The following is a 13,159-nucleotide window of genomic DNA, read 5'->3' on the forward strand; positions in this document are numbered from 1 at the left end:
GATCGTTCAGTATCTCCCCGAGCACCTCTTTCTCTCGGGAGCTGAACCAACCATTAGGCATTGGCTATGTGTTTTTCCTGCACTGGTCAGTTTGTTTTGGATAGAGGCCATGCTGAATTATGAATAGCACAACATCTGTGAGTGCAGAGACGCTCACAGACACGCTGGCAGCAAACCAAATTCCCCGGTGGCCAAATAGGCACACCGTGTCCTCCACTTCAGAGGTGATTTTGTAGTTTACGGGTAACTATGCCCAATACATCACTTCAAACATACTGACAAATATCAACTAAACCCCAACAAGGGTGCGCTTGTTTTGACTGCTAGATATTTTGACAGTGTACATGACATGCAAAAATGGTTTATGATCCCTATCACATTTTGATTGTGCATTTTCATGGAAAAATGAAAGTTCTTAAGCTCCCTGTTACATTCAAATTTACTAACCTTAGTTACACAACTTTGCTAACATTTTATACCCTCAGGGTCAATTTGACCCCAGCAATTTAAACATGCAGAAAATTGTTATAACAAAAAATTGTTACCCAGGTTTATGAGTCATGTACTTTATGTTTCTTGCTGACTAAATAGCCTTTTCAGTGAAACATGATTTCTTGTAGAAATTATGTTTTTCCCTTCAAAGTGTCATATGAACTGAGCTGGTTCTGGCACCACTACAGGTGTGCCTATGTTCAGTTCTGGCCCTATAGCAGAGAGACGTTATTTGAAGATTATAAATGGCATGCTCTAGTTCCTCGGTGTCATCCAAAACAGCTAAAACAAATGTGTGTGAGCTGCTGGCAGTGCTTGTAAGTTTTGTACAGCTAAAACAGCCTGAGGTCAAATAGAGACCAAAGAAACAACGATGCGTCCAAAGTTTGTGCAGGACATTGATAACATATCGTCATGCAAATTTCATGTTTACCCCAAATGTCCCCATTAAATTAGAAAAAAGCCATGAAATCCGAAGCAGAAAAATATGTTAAAGTATTTTGAGATGCTGAATGGCATCAGATTGACCCTAAAGATAATAAGAGGGTTAAAAAATGAAAAGTCTTAAAGATGATTAACAGATTTTCTCTCTCTCTCTCTCTCTCTCTCTCTCTCTCTCTCTCTCTCTCTCTCTCCTCCGTGTTGTTTTACAGATCTTCCATATGACCTATGACCTGGCTAGTGCTGTGGTAAGAATATTTAATTTGATAGGGATGATGCTGCTTCTTTGTCACTGGGATGGCTGTCTCCAGTTTCTGGTGCCTCTTCTCCAAGATTTCCCCCCTGACTGCTGGGTGTCCCTGAACGGTATGGTTGTAAGTATTGCCCAATCTTCTCTTTTGTTATTTTGGCATATTTGGTCAATTAAAGGATTTATCTATGTGATCACTGAATACAACATTCTGCCAACATACACGCGTGCACAGAAAGCAGTTGTAGCTTTGTTAGTGTCCGTGGTAGTTTTGGTGTTTAATTAAGCGTTGGGTATGTGCGATTGGAAACGACAACAAACAGCCAGGGCGTCTCAGGGCATTTATTTTAATGTTCTGATAACTGTTGTAGACCAATAGCCTTTATGGTAATTCCACAAATCATAGCCATTTTGTAAGTCCATTTTATAAGCCTGTGCATGTCTAAAGATCAGTTTGAAATCATGCCAAGCACACAATAATCTACTTGAATGGATAAGAGTAAATTCATGTGCTTCATTATGTTTGCTTTATTAGTTAACAGATGGAAAGCGACTGTACACTGTCACAACCTTTTCTTTCTCTTTTATTTTCATGATTTCATTTTATTTTATTACTATTTTATTATCATTATTTTCATTCTTTTTTTAGTTTCTCAGCAACTGCAATTTCATGGTATTTAGTCATATTTGCTTAATTTGGCTTGTGCATTATGCACAATTTGTTTGCATGCATTGTGCAAACTACAAATTTACACATGAATTAAGCAGTGATGTTCTCAGTCTGACAAGGGAACAGTGCACATGACTGTGCACTGGTCAGCATATTGATTTTCTTTTTCTTTTTTTAGATGACAGTTCCTTATTTTCATTTAGGTATTGATTACACGTTTGGAATGTTCATCGAAATGTAATTTGTCAAAACCGCTGTGCGAAAAATCCCATGAGCTGAATCCTGACATATAAACGTAGTAACAGATCTGGTCTTGTGTTGTTTTGCCAAACCTACAAAGTAACAAAGGTTAATGAGGCAGTCATGCAACAAGGCTTTATCAGCTTTATTACATGCCAGCCAGTGCCACAGTAAATATACTGCATGACAAACTCAATTAAATCTCCCCTCAGTGAGCCTCTCTTCCTTAGCATTTTTGTTTTATTCATATGTGATATTGCTATTTCTCTCTCTCTCTCTCTCTCTCTCTCTCTCTCTCTCTCTCTCTCTCTCTCTCTCTCTCTCTCTCTCTCTCTCTCTCCTTCTCTGAGTTGGGGTCAAATGGACTGTGCTTGCCTCTCTCAGAGGGATGAGATAGTGTAGAAGTGTGTACAGGCCTCCTGGGCAATGCTGATTGTAAATGCTTGCCCTAGGAACTCTGCCTTCTCATCTCCCTCTTTCCGACAAACATCTCTGTAGTACACATGCACACTGACTGCTGGAGGTGCAGATGTCAGCTCTCCTCAGCATCACAACTCAGTATCCCTCTCTTATCTTTACTTTGAGGCAATGAGGGCCAAGTTGCCCAAGTGAGCCCAATCCCAAATAACATGTGTTATTCACCCCAACAGACATCATGCATCTCATATTTGCACCAAAATTACTCGGCAATGATATCACTCCTCTCACAAGTATCATAATTCCTCCTTGCCGATGGGTATTTACACAAAATTAGGCAAATTGCCACCACCTCTGCCATTTGCTACAGCAGCCGAGATTTTAAATTTGTCCTTTGATCAGCAACACTCCATATTCACATTTACTTTTAATCATTAACCTCAGTCGCGAACCAGTCATTGCACCTGCGTTGTGTGGTGTTCCACTGCTTGGCATGAATCACGCATATTCATTTCCATCTTTGTGGAAAGATAGCAATAGCAGTAGATGGTGCAAAGGCTGTTGCAACGTATGGACCAGGAGCTTATAGGTTAACATAAATGTGTTTCGCCTAAGCCTCTGCTGATGGATGTTTCTTTGCTATCTACTAAGGGTAAAGTGAAACTACAGAATGTCGTTTGTAAACAGTATGTTCAAACACTGTTACAAAGATGTCTTACCAGTCAGTCTTCAACAGATATAAGGTTTCTAGTGACATGCTGTGTCTGCAGTCGCTTGTCTGCGGAAGAGCACACCTATACAGTGCAGTGTCACAGAGTCAAGCTGTACAGAGGTCCATACTAACAATCATGCCTTCAAATCCCAATAAAAAAAAAAAAAAAAAATCACTACAAACAAATTGGACAGGATTAGCATATTTTTGTGGCTCTGTAGGTTCCCTGGTTTGAAAACTGAGGCTTTGTCAGCAATGAGATGTAGGAAGGATTTTCATAACTTTTATTATTGGATTGTTAGGACTGTTAGGGTGTCAGGTCACAGTAGCTGGCACAGTGGTTACTAAGTGTGATGGGGTGGTGTTTGCTGTAGCGGGATCTCTTCCCTGTGGATCCTTGCTGAAGTAGAGGTCTGTGTGCTGACTGAGAAATCCAAAGTGAAAAGCCCAGCTCGCATGCGACATCCCTGTCCTCCATCCCTTTCCTCCACCATCACAATGCATTAGTGTTCCTAAATAAAAATCTTAATATACTGTATCCCCTTTGTGCTTAACGCAGGTGTGGTCCCATTTTTCCATTCATCATAATGCAGCCTTGCTTTTTAAACACTGAGATGTTTTTCCTCCTCTCCTCTCCCCTCCTCTCCCCGCCTCTCCTCTCCTCTCACACATCCCATGGTGGCAAATCATTTCAATACATCTCTGAACAACATTGCATTCATACGTCATGCCTCCCACTCTCTGCTCAGCTGCGTGTTTGTTTGCATTTGTTTGCTCACGAGTGAAGAGTTTAATCTTAAGAAGATTCAGATTGCATCACATTTTTTTTCTGTTGTTGCCTCCCTCCCTCTGTTCTCCAGCTGGGAGGAAAAGAGTGGTGCCAGGCAGGACTGCAGATACTGCTGAGTGGTGCAGTACAGGGTATAGGACGGTTATCTTCTTGACTAATGGCCTGAGAGTAGCTTCTTCCCCTTTGGAAGCTGCATTTACTTAATCACCAGACAAGATAATGCTGCTGTCACTGTGTTGGCTGGGGTGAGAGGGTTATGAGTGCTGGTCTGTTTGCATGTATATATGGGTACTATGTGTGTAGGAGTATGGGTCAGGATATATGTGTGTGTGTGTGTGTGTGTGTGTGTGTTGTGTGCGCGCGTGTGTGTGTGTGTGTCCCTGCACTCTTATTGTGAGATTGTGGGCGTGGGTGTTCTTGTCCAGGCTCATTTGAATGTTGATAGCTGAACAGTAGCCCACTGAGGACGTGTACGGAGGATTAATGCCTGAGAGAGTGAGAGAGAGAGAGAGAGAGAGAGGGGGAGAGGGAGAAAGAGAGAGAGAGAGAGAGACCGACAGACAGGCAGACCAACAGACAGACAGAGACGGAGACAGAGAAGCCCAGCTAACCATGCATAACCACCCTTCAGCATCATCAGTCACCCTCCCTAGCCTCTTTTGTCCTTGGACCTCCCACTACTGTCCTATCTATTTCTCCACAAACCCCTGAATGAGTCACTTCCAATACCCTGGCTCAGTCTAGAGTTTATGAATTAATCAAACTCTCTTCCCTCTCACATGGCACTTTAGTCACCATGAAGACTACCCACTGGCTTCGTCTCAGTAAAAGGAAAGACTCCTTTTTGCCCGGTATGAATTGCAAGTTTTCCTCCATTCTCAGGGTGAGCTGTTTGGTGCTTTGGAAATTGATGGGTGCATTATTTACATCTCAGCCTCTGACGCTCCTCACTGATAACAGCAGGTATGAGTATATACCTCAAATTCACACACAGCCAGAGAATTACAGAAAACAAGACTAGGTCCAAACCTATCATATGACTAGGCCACGACTACATTTGCACTGGACAGCAGATTCAAAACCCTGATTATTTATACAATTAAATAGCACTGATGCATTTTCACCGAGAGGACCAATATTGTTTTAATGATACAGTCATGCTGCTCTGGTGGTTTGCCCTCTTCCTTGTTCTGTTGGTTACATTTTTGCTTAACATCTTCATCCACTCCTGTCCCCTTTGTCCAGTGAGCGCATTCTGAATGTCTGCAGTTATTAACTGTTATGTAGCTCTGAAATGTTAGGGCTTTAAAGGGAACTTGAAATTGTAGCTGTTTACGCTGCTATTTTCGTAGTTGATAATCTATCCATGTAAAAAATCATGTTTTCAGGGAAACACTTCGCTATACTTACACGGTTCATGTGAAGCAGCCATTTTGAATTGGTCTTGCTGCAAAGAATAAATTCACATGTGTGCAAGAGCTTGGCTGTTCATATCAGAAGTGTCAATTCATTTTGAAAGACCAACAGCCAATAGGGATAGTGCAACACAATATTGGCATATTGGATATTGTGCATCCCTAACAAAATAAATATGGCATGATGCACAGCAGAAGTTGAAAATAAATTGAATGAGTTTTCTTATTTCGTCCGGTGAATATGTACATTTTGAAAAGCATTGTATTTTATGAGTGCATCTGCCAGTAGGCCATCACAGTAAGAGTGGGCACAATAACATGTTAAGCCATGCAAACAGCTTAGTGGGAATATTGTCTTTTTGCATAGGTAAAATTTAAAAAAAAATCTGGCTGAAACCCAAGATATAGGCTTATACACAAAGTATGCATGCGACAATTAACTCTTTTCTTTCCATCTATTTTTTCCAGAGAGATTGTGGTGTGCTTAGCGGTGCTAAAATGTTTCTCTGTATAAGAGCATTTTGTGCTAAAGAGTGAGAGTATTAGTGAGATATGAAAACATGGTTTGCTGATAGAACAACTTAAATGCAACACAAATTCACCATTGTTACTTGGGTCCATCAGCTAAATCCGGCTCATGGCTCTCATTTGCCACAGAGAGCCATGCGCATGCAAGTTGTCATCCCCAAACATCACAACAGATGATTTTGCTGGTTAGTTCCAGCTCTGTGGTTGAGGTTGTGCTAATCGGTGAAATTGGCTGGTATGATACTTGTTGTAATGAAAACCTGCATACACACGGGTCTTGATTGCACATGGCTGGAGAACACAGGGCCAACTAAATCATACTGCTTATTATTCCTCTTGTACTCCAGTGAGCCTTTTGCCTACCCACTAATTGAGGAATGGATGAAGTTGAATTAAATGTAACTGAATACTGCTTTACATTGTTTTGTGACACTATAAGTGTTGCCAGATTGGGCGGTTTTTGGGTTGCATTGTGTGGGCGGATGGAAAGGATTGTATATGTATATGTCAACTGAATATTTTCTCTCTACATCCAATCACTCAGCACAACTTGAGTGGCCAACATTACCACCCACCAGCAGCTAACCCCATTAAAAACCCAGTCATCAGGATAAAAGGTTGTCATTTCACGTTTCTGCAAAACACAAATATGTTGAATGTCAAGTTTTCTGAACCAAAAACATGTTGTAATATTTACAGATAGCCAACGTGGTGGAGCCTGCATCAATGTCATGTGACTGTTAATGTTCATGCATGTGCAAACAGGAATGAATAGATGTTGTAGTCTGGCATACAGTGTCTCCATCTGCATTCTAGTGCATTTAATTTATGAGCATTTAAATTGTTGTTTTATTGTTATTATTCCATGTTGAAGAATTGTGGTAAGCCACCACACTGTTGCTATTGTGTATGAATTCATTTGTATTGTTTATTATTGATTTTTTTTAATATGTTTGTCACATTTTGAGCAATTATTGGTTTGGAAAACATCAAACCAATCTGGCAACACTGACTGTCTGTTATCGAAAATATTTGGGCAGTTTTTTTTTTTTTTTTTTAACAATTTGGTTGGATTTTGAGCAATTATTGGGCTGGAAAACATCAAGCCAATGTGGCAACACCAGACACCATGGTTTCTTTCATCTGTGACTCATTACAGTTTATTTTACCCATACAGAACCACTTGTGTGAATCTTCATCTTGTTGACTTATAGCTTGATACTCCAGTAAGCCTGGAGATCCCTTCAGTTCCTCACTTTGCTGTTCAAAGCCTGTTGTGTCCTCTGTGCACTCTCAGCGAGAACAGCTTGTGGTTTTATTATGTAATTGATAAATAAAAATTGAGCAGCACATTTTTTTCATGCATGGGACAGCTTGCCTGGTTTTTAGAGTTATATGACTGAGTAATTAAAAAAAAATCAGATAATGGTGTTGTGCTCATTCACTGTTGCACAAATACGGGGAAACATAGCAAGGCGTTCTCTTTAATAAATGCATATTTCCAAATTTAATAGATGTAGTGTTTGTCAAACTCAAAAGCCATTACAATGTAAAATTGTGTAAATTCCACAGGAGTATGACAAGAACTTAATTTTATTTGCATTTGTGTAATCAAGTGAAAATGTCAGCATTTCAGATATAATTTCTGTCCACGCTTTCACCAATTATGCTGCAGTGACACCAGGAATCAGACCTCATCTCTGGTAACATAATACAGGCTGAATAAGGAATTAGGCTCTCATTTTTCCCCCAGCTATGGTCCTTTTGCAGGTGAAAATTTTGTGTTTGGTGTTTAAGTCTTGACTTTTTACTTTCTAACTTTTTGAGTCCTGTCCATCACCTTGCCCATCAAATCTACACTGATTTTTGTAACTGGAAGCAGACTGCAAGAAACTTACATTTTATCTCTTGATAGCTGCTGGACGATGTATGATTAGTGGCATGCCCAAGGTGCCAAAAATTTTACTTAAAAATTATCGATCCTCCTCAATCAATCACTTTCCCAATAGTTGCTCAGTGCTGCCGAGGATGGTTAGGAGAATCTTGTGTTGTTTTTCCAAACCCCTAGTTGTTTATTTGGTCTCACATTCGCCTTGCAATGTTTCAGCAAAATTGGTTGGTTTACCTCAGTTGTGTGACTATGGCAACACCCACAGTGGTCAGATTGTGTTTTAACGTGCACCCAGCTTTGCTGTCAAAATAATTTGCATAGTAACAGAGTGATTTTTGCCTAGTTTGCTTGTTTATCTTTGTGTCCATCAACCAAACCAGACAAATCCTGTAGTCACATTTTGTTCCCCTTCTCGTTCCCACCATGACGTGCTGCAGAATGCGTATCACCTATTTTTTTTTGTGTTTGTTTGCTTGTTTTGTTTTGTTTTTTTAATCTCAACAACGATCTGACCTGGTGTCACACTCATCTCTTTTTTTAGGTTGTAAAGCTTAAATGTTTTGAGTCGGCACATATGACGCATGTGGCATATTAAAGCTTTGCAATCTGTCTTTGCATTCATTTGGTCCAGAAACATAATTTTCTAAAGTGGCGGTCCTGCATGTTGACAGGATGCACTGTCCTCTAATCCCAAATTCCTTCCTTCTGCCCTATTTTTCCCCCGTGATGTGTAATGTGAACTTGGAATGAACTTAAAATCGTCCAAACCTGCCTAGTTTTTGATGAGATGTTGTTGTTGTTTCAGTGGGCGTGCCCTCGCTGGTATAAGAAAAGCTTTTAGGTCTGGGATAGTTACTTAGCTGTGGCTCTTTAATCAAGCCACCGAGTATGAAGCGCTTTGAGGTGAACCAGGCATTTTATAAATTTTCAACTTTTATGATTCAGTACTTGTTTAGACACTAATGGTCTGCAGTTAATTATGCATACTATGGAGTTATTAGCATGAATGCTAATAAATTCATGAACACAAGAATGAGAGAACTTTTCTCTTTGCTCTGAAGTATCTTTAGTCCAGGTGATAATGGTGTCCCACCTCTCTCTCTGTTTTCATCTCCAAGTTCAATCATCAAAGCATTCTGTTAGCATCAGTATTACTAATGCTGCTATAAAAACAAAAACAATATATACCAAGAAAAATAGAGAGCTTAATATAGGCCTGTCTTGATCTGGGTACTTAATGCAGCACTTCTTGTTGTGTTATATGTGGTCACATAACAACACAGTCACTCCTTCTAGGCTCAAACACATAACACTGGGAACACTGGGAACACTGGGAACACTGGGAACACTAGGAACACTAGGAACACTGGGAACATTAAACCTATTTGCATATAATGTGCATAACAACAAAAATGCATCAGTTATACAAGGATGCAAGTTTATTGGTCATTATACAACAGGTTGTATAATGAAATTAAAATGTGGTTCCCTCTTGATTGATTTATCTGAAATAGGAAGCATTTTTGCACTCTATTATTTATTTATTTCTTCAGCTGATCAGTTTGAATTCTGTTAATTCTGTTAAAAATGATTTCCAACACAACCTACTTAACATTAGGATGCCACTGGAATACTAAAACTATTTTTTAAGTATTATATGTTGTTAATTAGAATACTCTGGCACTGATGTGAGCTGAAATGCATGCCATAAAGGAATTCAACAACCAATAAATAAACAAATAAATAAATAAATAAATAAAATACTTCACTGCACTCTGAAATACTTAAATACAGGCAAAGCTGCTGAAACATGAATATGCGGCAGTATCTGGTGTCAGCTCTTTTGTTACACTGGGCGTTTGATTATATTTAGATGGAGCTCGAAGGAACTGAAAAACACTGTATACATCTCCTGTTATGGCCAGACTAATTGAACCTGATCTGAAAAGAATGGAAAGGTAACAACAAGGTGAAACAGAGTGGAATTTTCATACGTTCACGATATCATGATCCTCAAGCATGAACAATTATGCTGTTATTTTATACAGTAGATATAGCTCTGATCATCGTGAGCACTGAACCAGCTGAACCTATGCTGCACTTGGCACCATGGCAGGCATTTGTGATCCAAAATATAATCTAAGTCATTGTAAGATCTTCATCATTAATTTATTGCTTATAATGTAGCAAAGTTTTAAAAAACGTGCCGAGAGCAGTAGTGACATTTCCCATGTAACTAACACATGAACAAACATGAATGTAGTGACTCACAATTTATGGCAAAACAACATTTTTCTGTTTGAAGTGGTCCATGCAAACACATATGTGAACTCAAAGCTGTGCAGTGTAGCTCAGTAACGAGTCCCCCACCATATACTATACACACACACACACACACACACACACACACACACACACACACACGCTAAATGTACACACATGAAAGGGCACCTCAGGCCTGGTTGTCACCAGTTGTGTGTTTGCAAGGCCTGTGACCTCACGTGTGGCATTTATTTCAGTTCCATGGTTGGCTGAGCTTGCTTCCCATACAGTATGTGTGAGGCTTGGTGGATGACTGAATGTGTGTGTGTTGTATGCCGCAATACTAAATTACTATTTCGCTCTACTTTCCTCTAGCTTCAAACAGTTCCAAAAAAATTGGCGGCTATTTATGTGACATGCAGCATATTGGCTTTGTTTCGATTCAGATCACATCATCACCTCACCAGATTGAGCAGATGCAATTCTGCTGTAAAATTTAGAAAATGCCAAGCCCAACAACGTGGACTTTATTTTTTAGTAAAGCTGGCAAGAGTAATTATCAGCTCATTTTCTCATCTGTGTCTGAAAGAAACAGCTAATCAGCATCGAAATGGAAATTCATTTTTACAGGTGAGTCGGCCAGGACAGATAATTAGGCTGTGAATTCAGTCATTTACTCAGCTAAATCCCAGTTGATTAATACTTTGGAGCTAAGCAGATCGGAGAATGACATGGAAAAAAAAAAAAAAAAAAAGGAAATACCAGTACTTGGACCTTATGGGATGTGGGATATAACTACTTGGCGAGAGGAACTATGTCAGCCTGTGGGAGAGACAGTGATTAAGTATATTTTCTTGTGGCTTCATATTTCTTTCATTAGCCATTCTGTTTTGGGGAGACAAGGTATTCTGTGTAAGAAAAGAACACTCCCTCAGCACTTTTTGCTCACAGAGGGGGAAACTGTTGGAGGAGTCAGCAACTTGGCTGTGGCTACAAGGGTGTACCAGGGAGCTGTCGCATTTGTCTCCAGCACGGAGCTTACTGGGTTTCACAGATGTAGCCTGGCTGGGCCCGTTCTGTTGCTTACTGGAGCTAGAGATTTTTGCAAGTCTCGAGGGAGAAGGCACACTCTCACACACTGTATGGCACGCAGTGTATTATAGAGCAGACCAAATTGTACTGTAACTCCTAGCGGTAAATTACTTCTCCTTCCTGTACTGGAGAAGTTAAGCTTGTAGAATGTAGATCATATCAACAAAAAATGGCAAAGAGGCTCAGTTGGAGGAGAAACATCTTTAGATAAATTCTCTCCCCATGGTGCACTATGAAATCTGTTTTCAAGCCCCAGATACTGTCAGAGGCTCCAAAAGTCCCACATACTGTGAAAAGAGGCTACTCATGAGGGAGCATGCTACACGAAGAAACACCAGTTTGAATTCATTTGCAAAAAAGAATTAAAGGAGGATTACTGCTGATTATTAATGTATATTGTTATTTTTCATGTTTCCTGTCTGTTGTTATGCTGCTTAACCCTATAAAGCCATTTGTATCATATATGATACACATTTTCAATTCCATTTTTCATTTTCAGTTTAATCAATACTTGACCAAAATACTGTTGTATACCTTTGAACACTTCCCCTGTTCACCCTGGACCATACCATTGGCACATTGGCAATTCAAAAAATTGGAATTTTCTGCCAATTCTTTCATAGTTCAGGCTTTATAGGGTTAACACTGAACATTTGTATGTCTGAGTTTTGGCTGTATCTCCTCTCTTTTCCTTAACCTCTTAAGAGGGCTGCTCTTTTAAATAAGAATGTGCTCTCAAGTGACCTCCTTGGTAAAGCAATGGTAAATAAAAATAAATAGATGTTCAGCCTGATGTCTCAGATCCCTGTGAGCCATGAGCTTTTCTATAGCTATACATCAGTGTGTGTGTGTGTGTGTGTGTGTGTGTGTGTGTGTGTGTGTGTGTGTGTGTGTGTGTGTGTGTGTGTGTGGACTGCAGCAGGGTTGCCCTGCCTTCCAGCCCTGAGTTTCTGCTTTCCTGCTTCCAACACACTGAATCCCATTAGAAAACTTGTGAAAATCGAAACTGAGAGGGCACAATCGAGGCCGGCTCTCCTTCTCCGCCTGTGCATGTGAAGGCTGCCTTAGGCTTTAGGGAAGCTATACATCAGACGTCTGAAGCTGGTGCAGGTAATATTCGTTTGATTAGAGTGTGCAGCCATCAATTGTTTCGCGAACGGGAAAGGACTGGAAAGAGCCGGGCAAAAGGAGAGCAGAGAGGGAAAAGAACAGCTCGTGGTGAAAAGCGGAATACTGAATGAAAGCGAGAGAGTAGAAAGTTAAGTCACTCAGTGTGGGTATTAGGCTCTGAGGCATGAAGAGTATGTTGGCAGGATGTTCGGTGGAGGTTCAGTGATCCATCAAAGAAAAGCCTGCCTTTCCATTCTGCCTGCTGGAGAGCCTTCCCTTCCTGCCTCGCCTTGCAGTAACTCCCCCCACTCTCTCTCTCTCTCTCTCTCTCTCTCTCTCTCTCTCTCTCTCTCTCTCTCTGTCTCTTTCTCCCTCTCTCTCTATCCTTCCAGAACGACTCCTGGGGCAAGCAGTACTCGTACGCCCTCTTCAAAGCCATGAGCCACATGCTGTGCATCGGGTATGGAGCCCGCGCGCCCGTCAGCATGTCTGACCTGTGGATCACCATGCTGAGTATGATTGTAGGCGCCACCTGCTACGCCATGTTTGTGGGCCATGCTACTGCTCTAATCCAATCACTGGATTCCTCGCGCAGGCAATACCAAGAGAAGGTAAGAGCCTAGCACATTCACATACTACTATAGTTAATATCATTAGTTAACTCCAAAACACCTGGCACTGGAAAGAAGACTGGATATCTGTAATACTAAAAGTGATTTATCATTTAAAGTCATCTTTAATTCATGTTCCTCATGGTCCTTTGATATGGGGGCCTGTTTGTGACATGCAATAATCAACTGATCAATAGGTAAATCAACTATAAAATTAATAATAAATTAAAGAATCAAT

General features: G+C 40.4%; 1 protein-coding gene across 1 annotated transcript in view; it reads left to right on the plus strand.

The window, feature by feature from the left end:
- The window catches only part of hcn1 (hyperpolarization activated cyclic nucleotide-gated potassium channel 1), a 76,882-nt gene that overhangs the window by 31,140 nt on the left and 32,583 nt on the right, over positions 1-13,159 (plus strand). The window contains exons 3-4 of the mRNA XM_030065694.1: positions 1,146-1,307; positions 12,703-12,921. Coding sequence (XP_029921554.1) covers positions 1,146-1,307; positions 12,703-12,921 — 381 coding nt within the window. The remainder of the gene's footprint in view (positions 1-1,145; positions 1,308-12,702; positions 12,922-13,159) is intronic.

The sequence above is a fragment of the Myripristis murdjan genome, chromosome 12 (genome assembly GCF_902150065.1).
Source record: "Myripristis murdjan chromosome 12, fMyrMur1.1, whole genome shotgun sequence".
Taxonomy (NCBI): domain Eukaryota; kingdom Metazoa; phylum Chordata; class Actinopteri; order Holocentriformes; family Holocentridae; genus Myripristis; species Myripristis murdjan.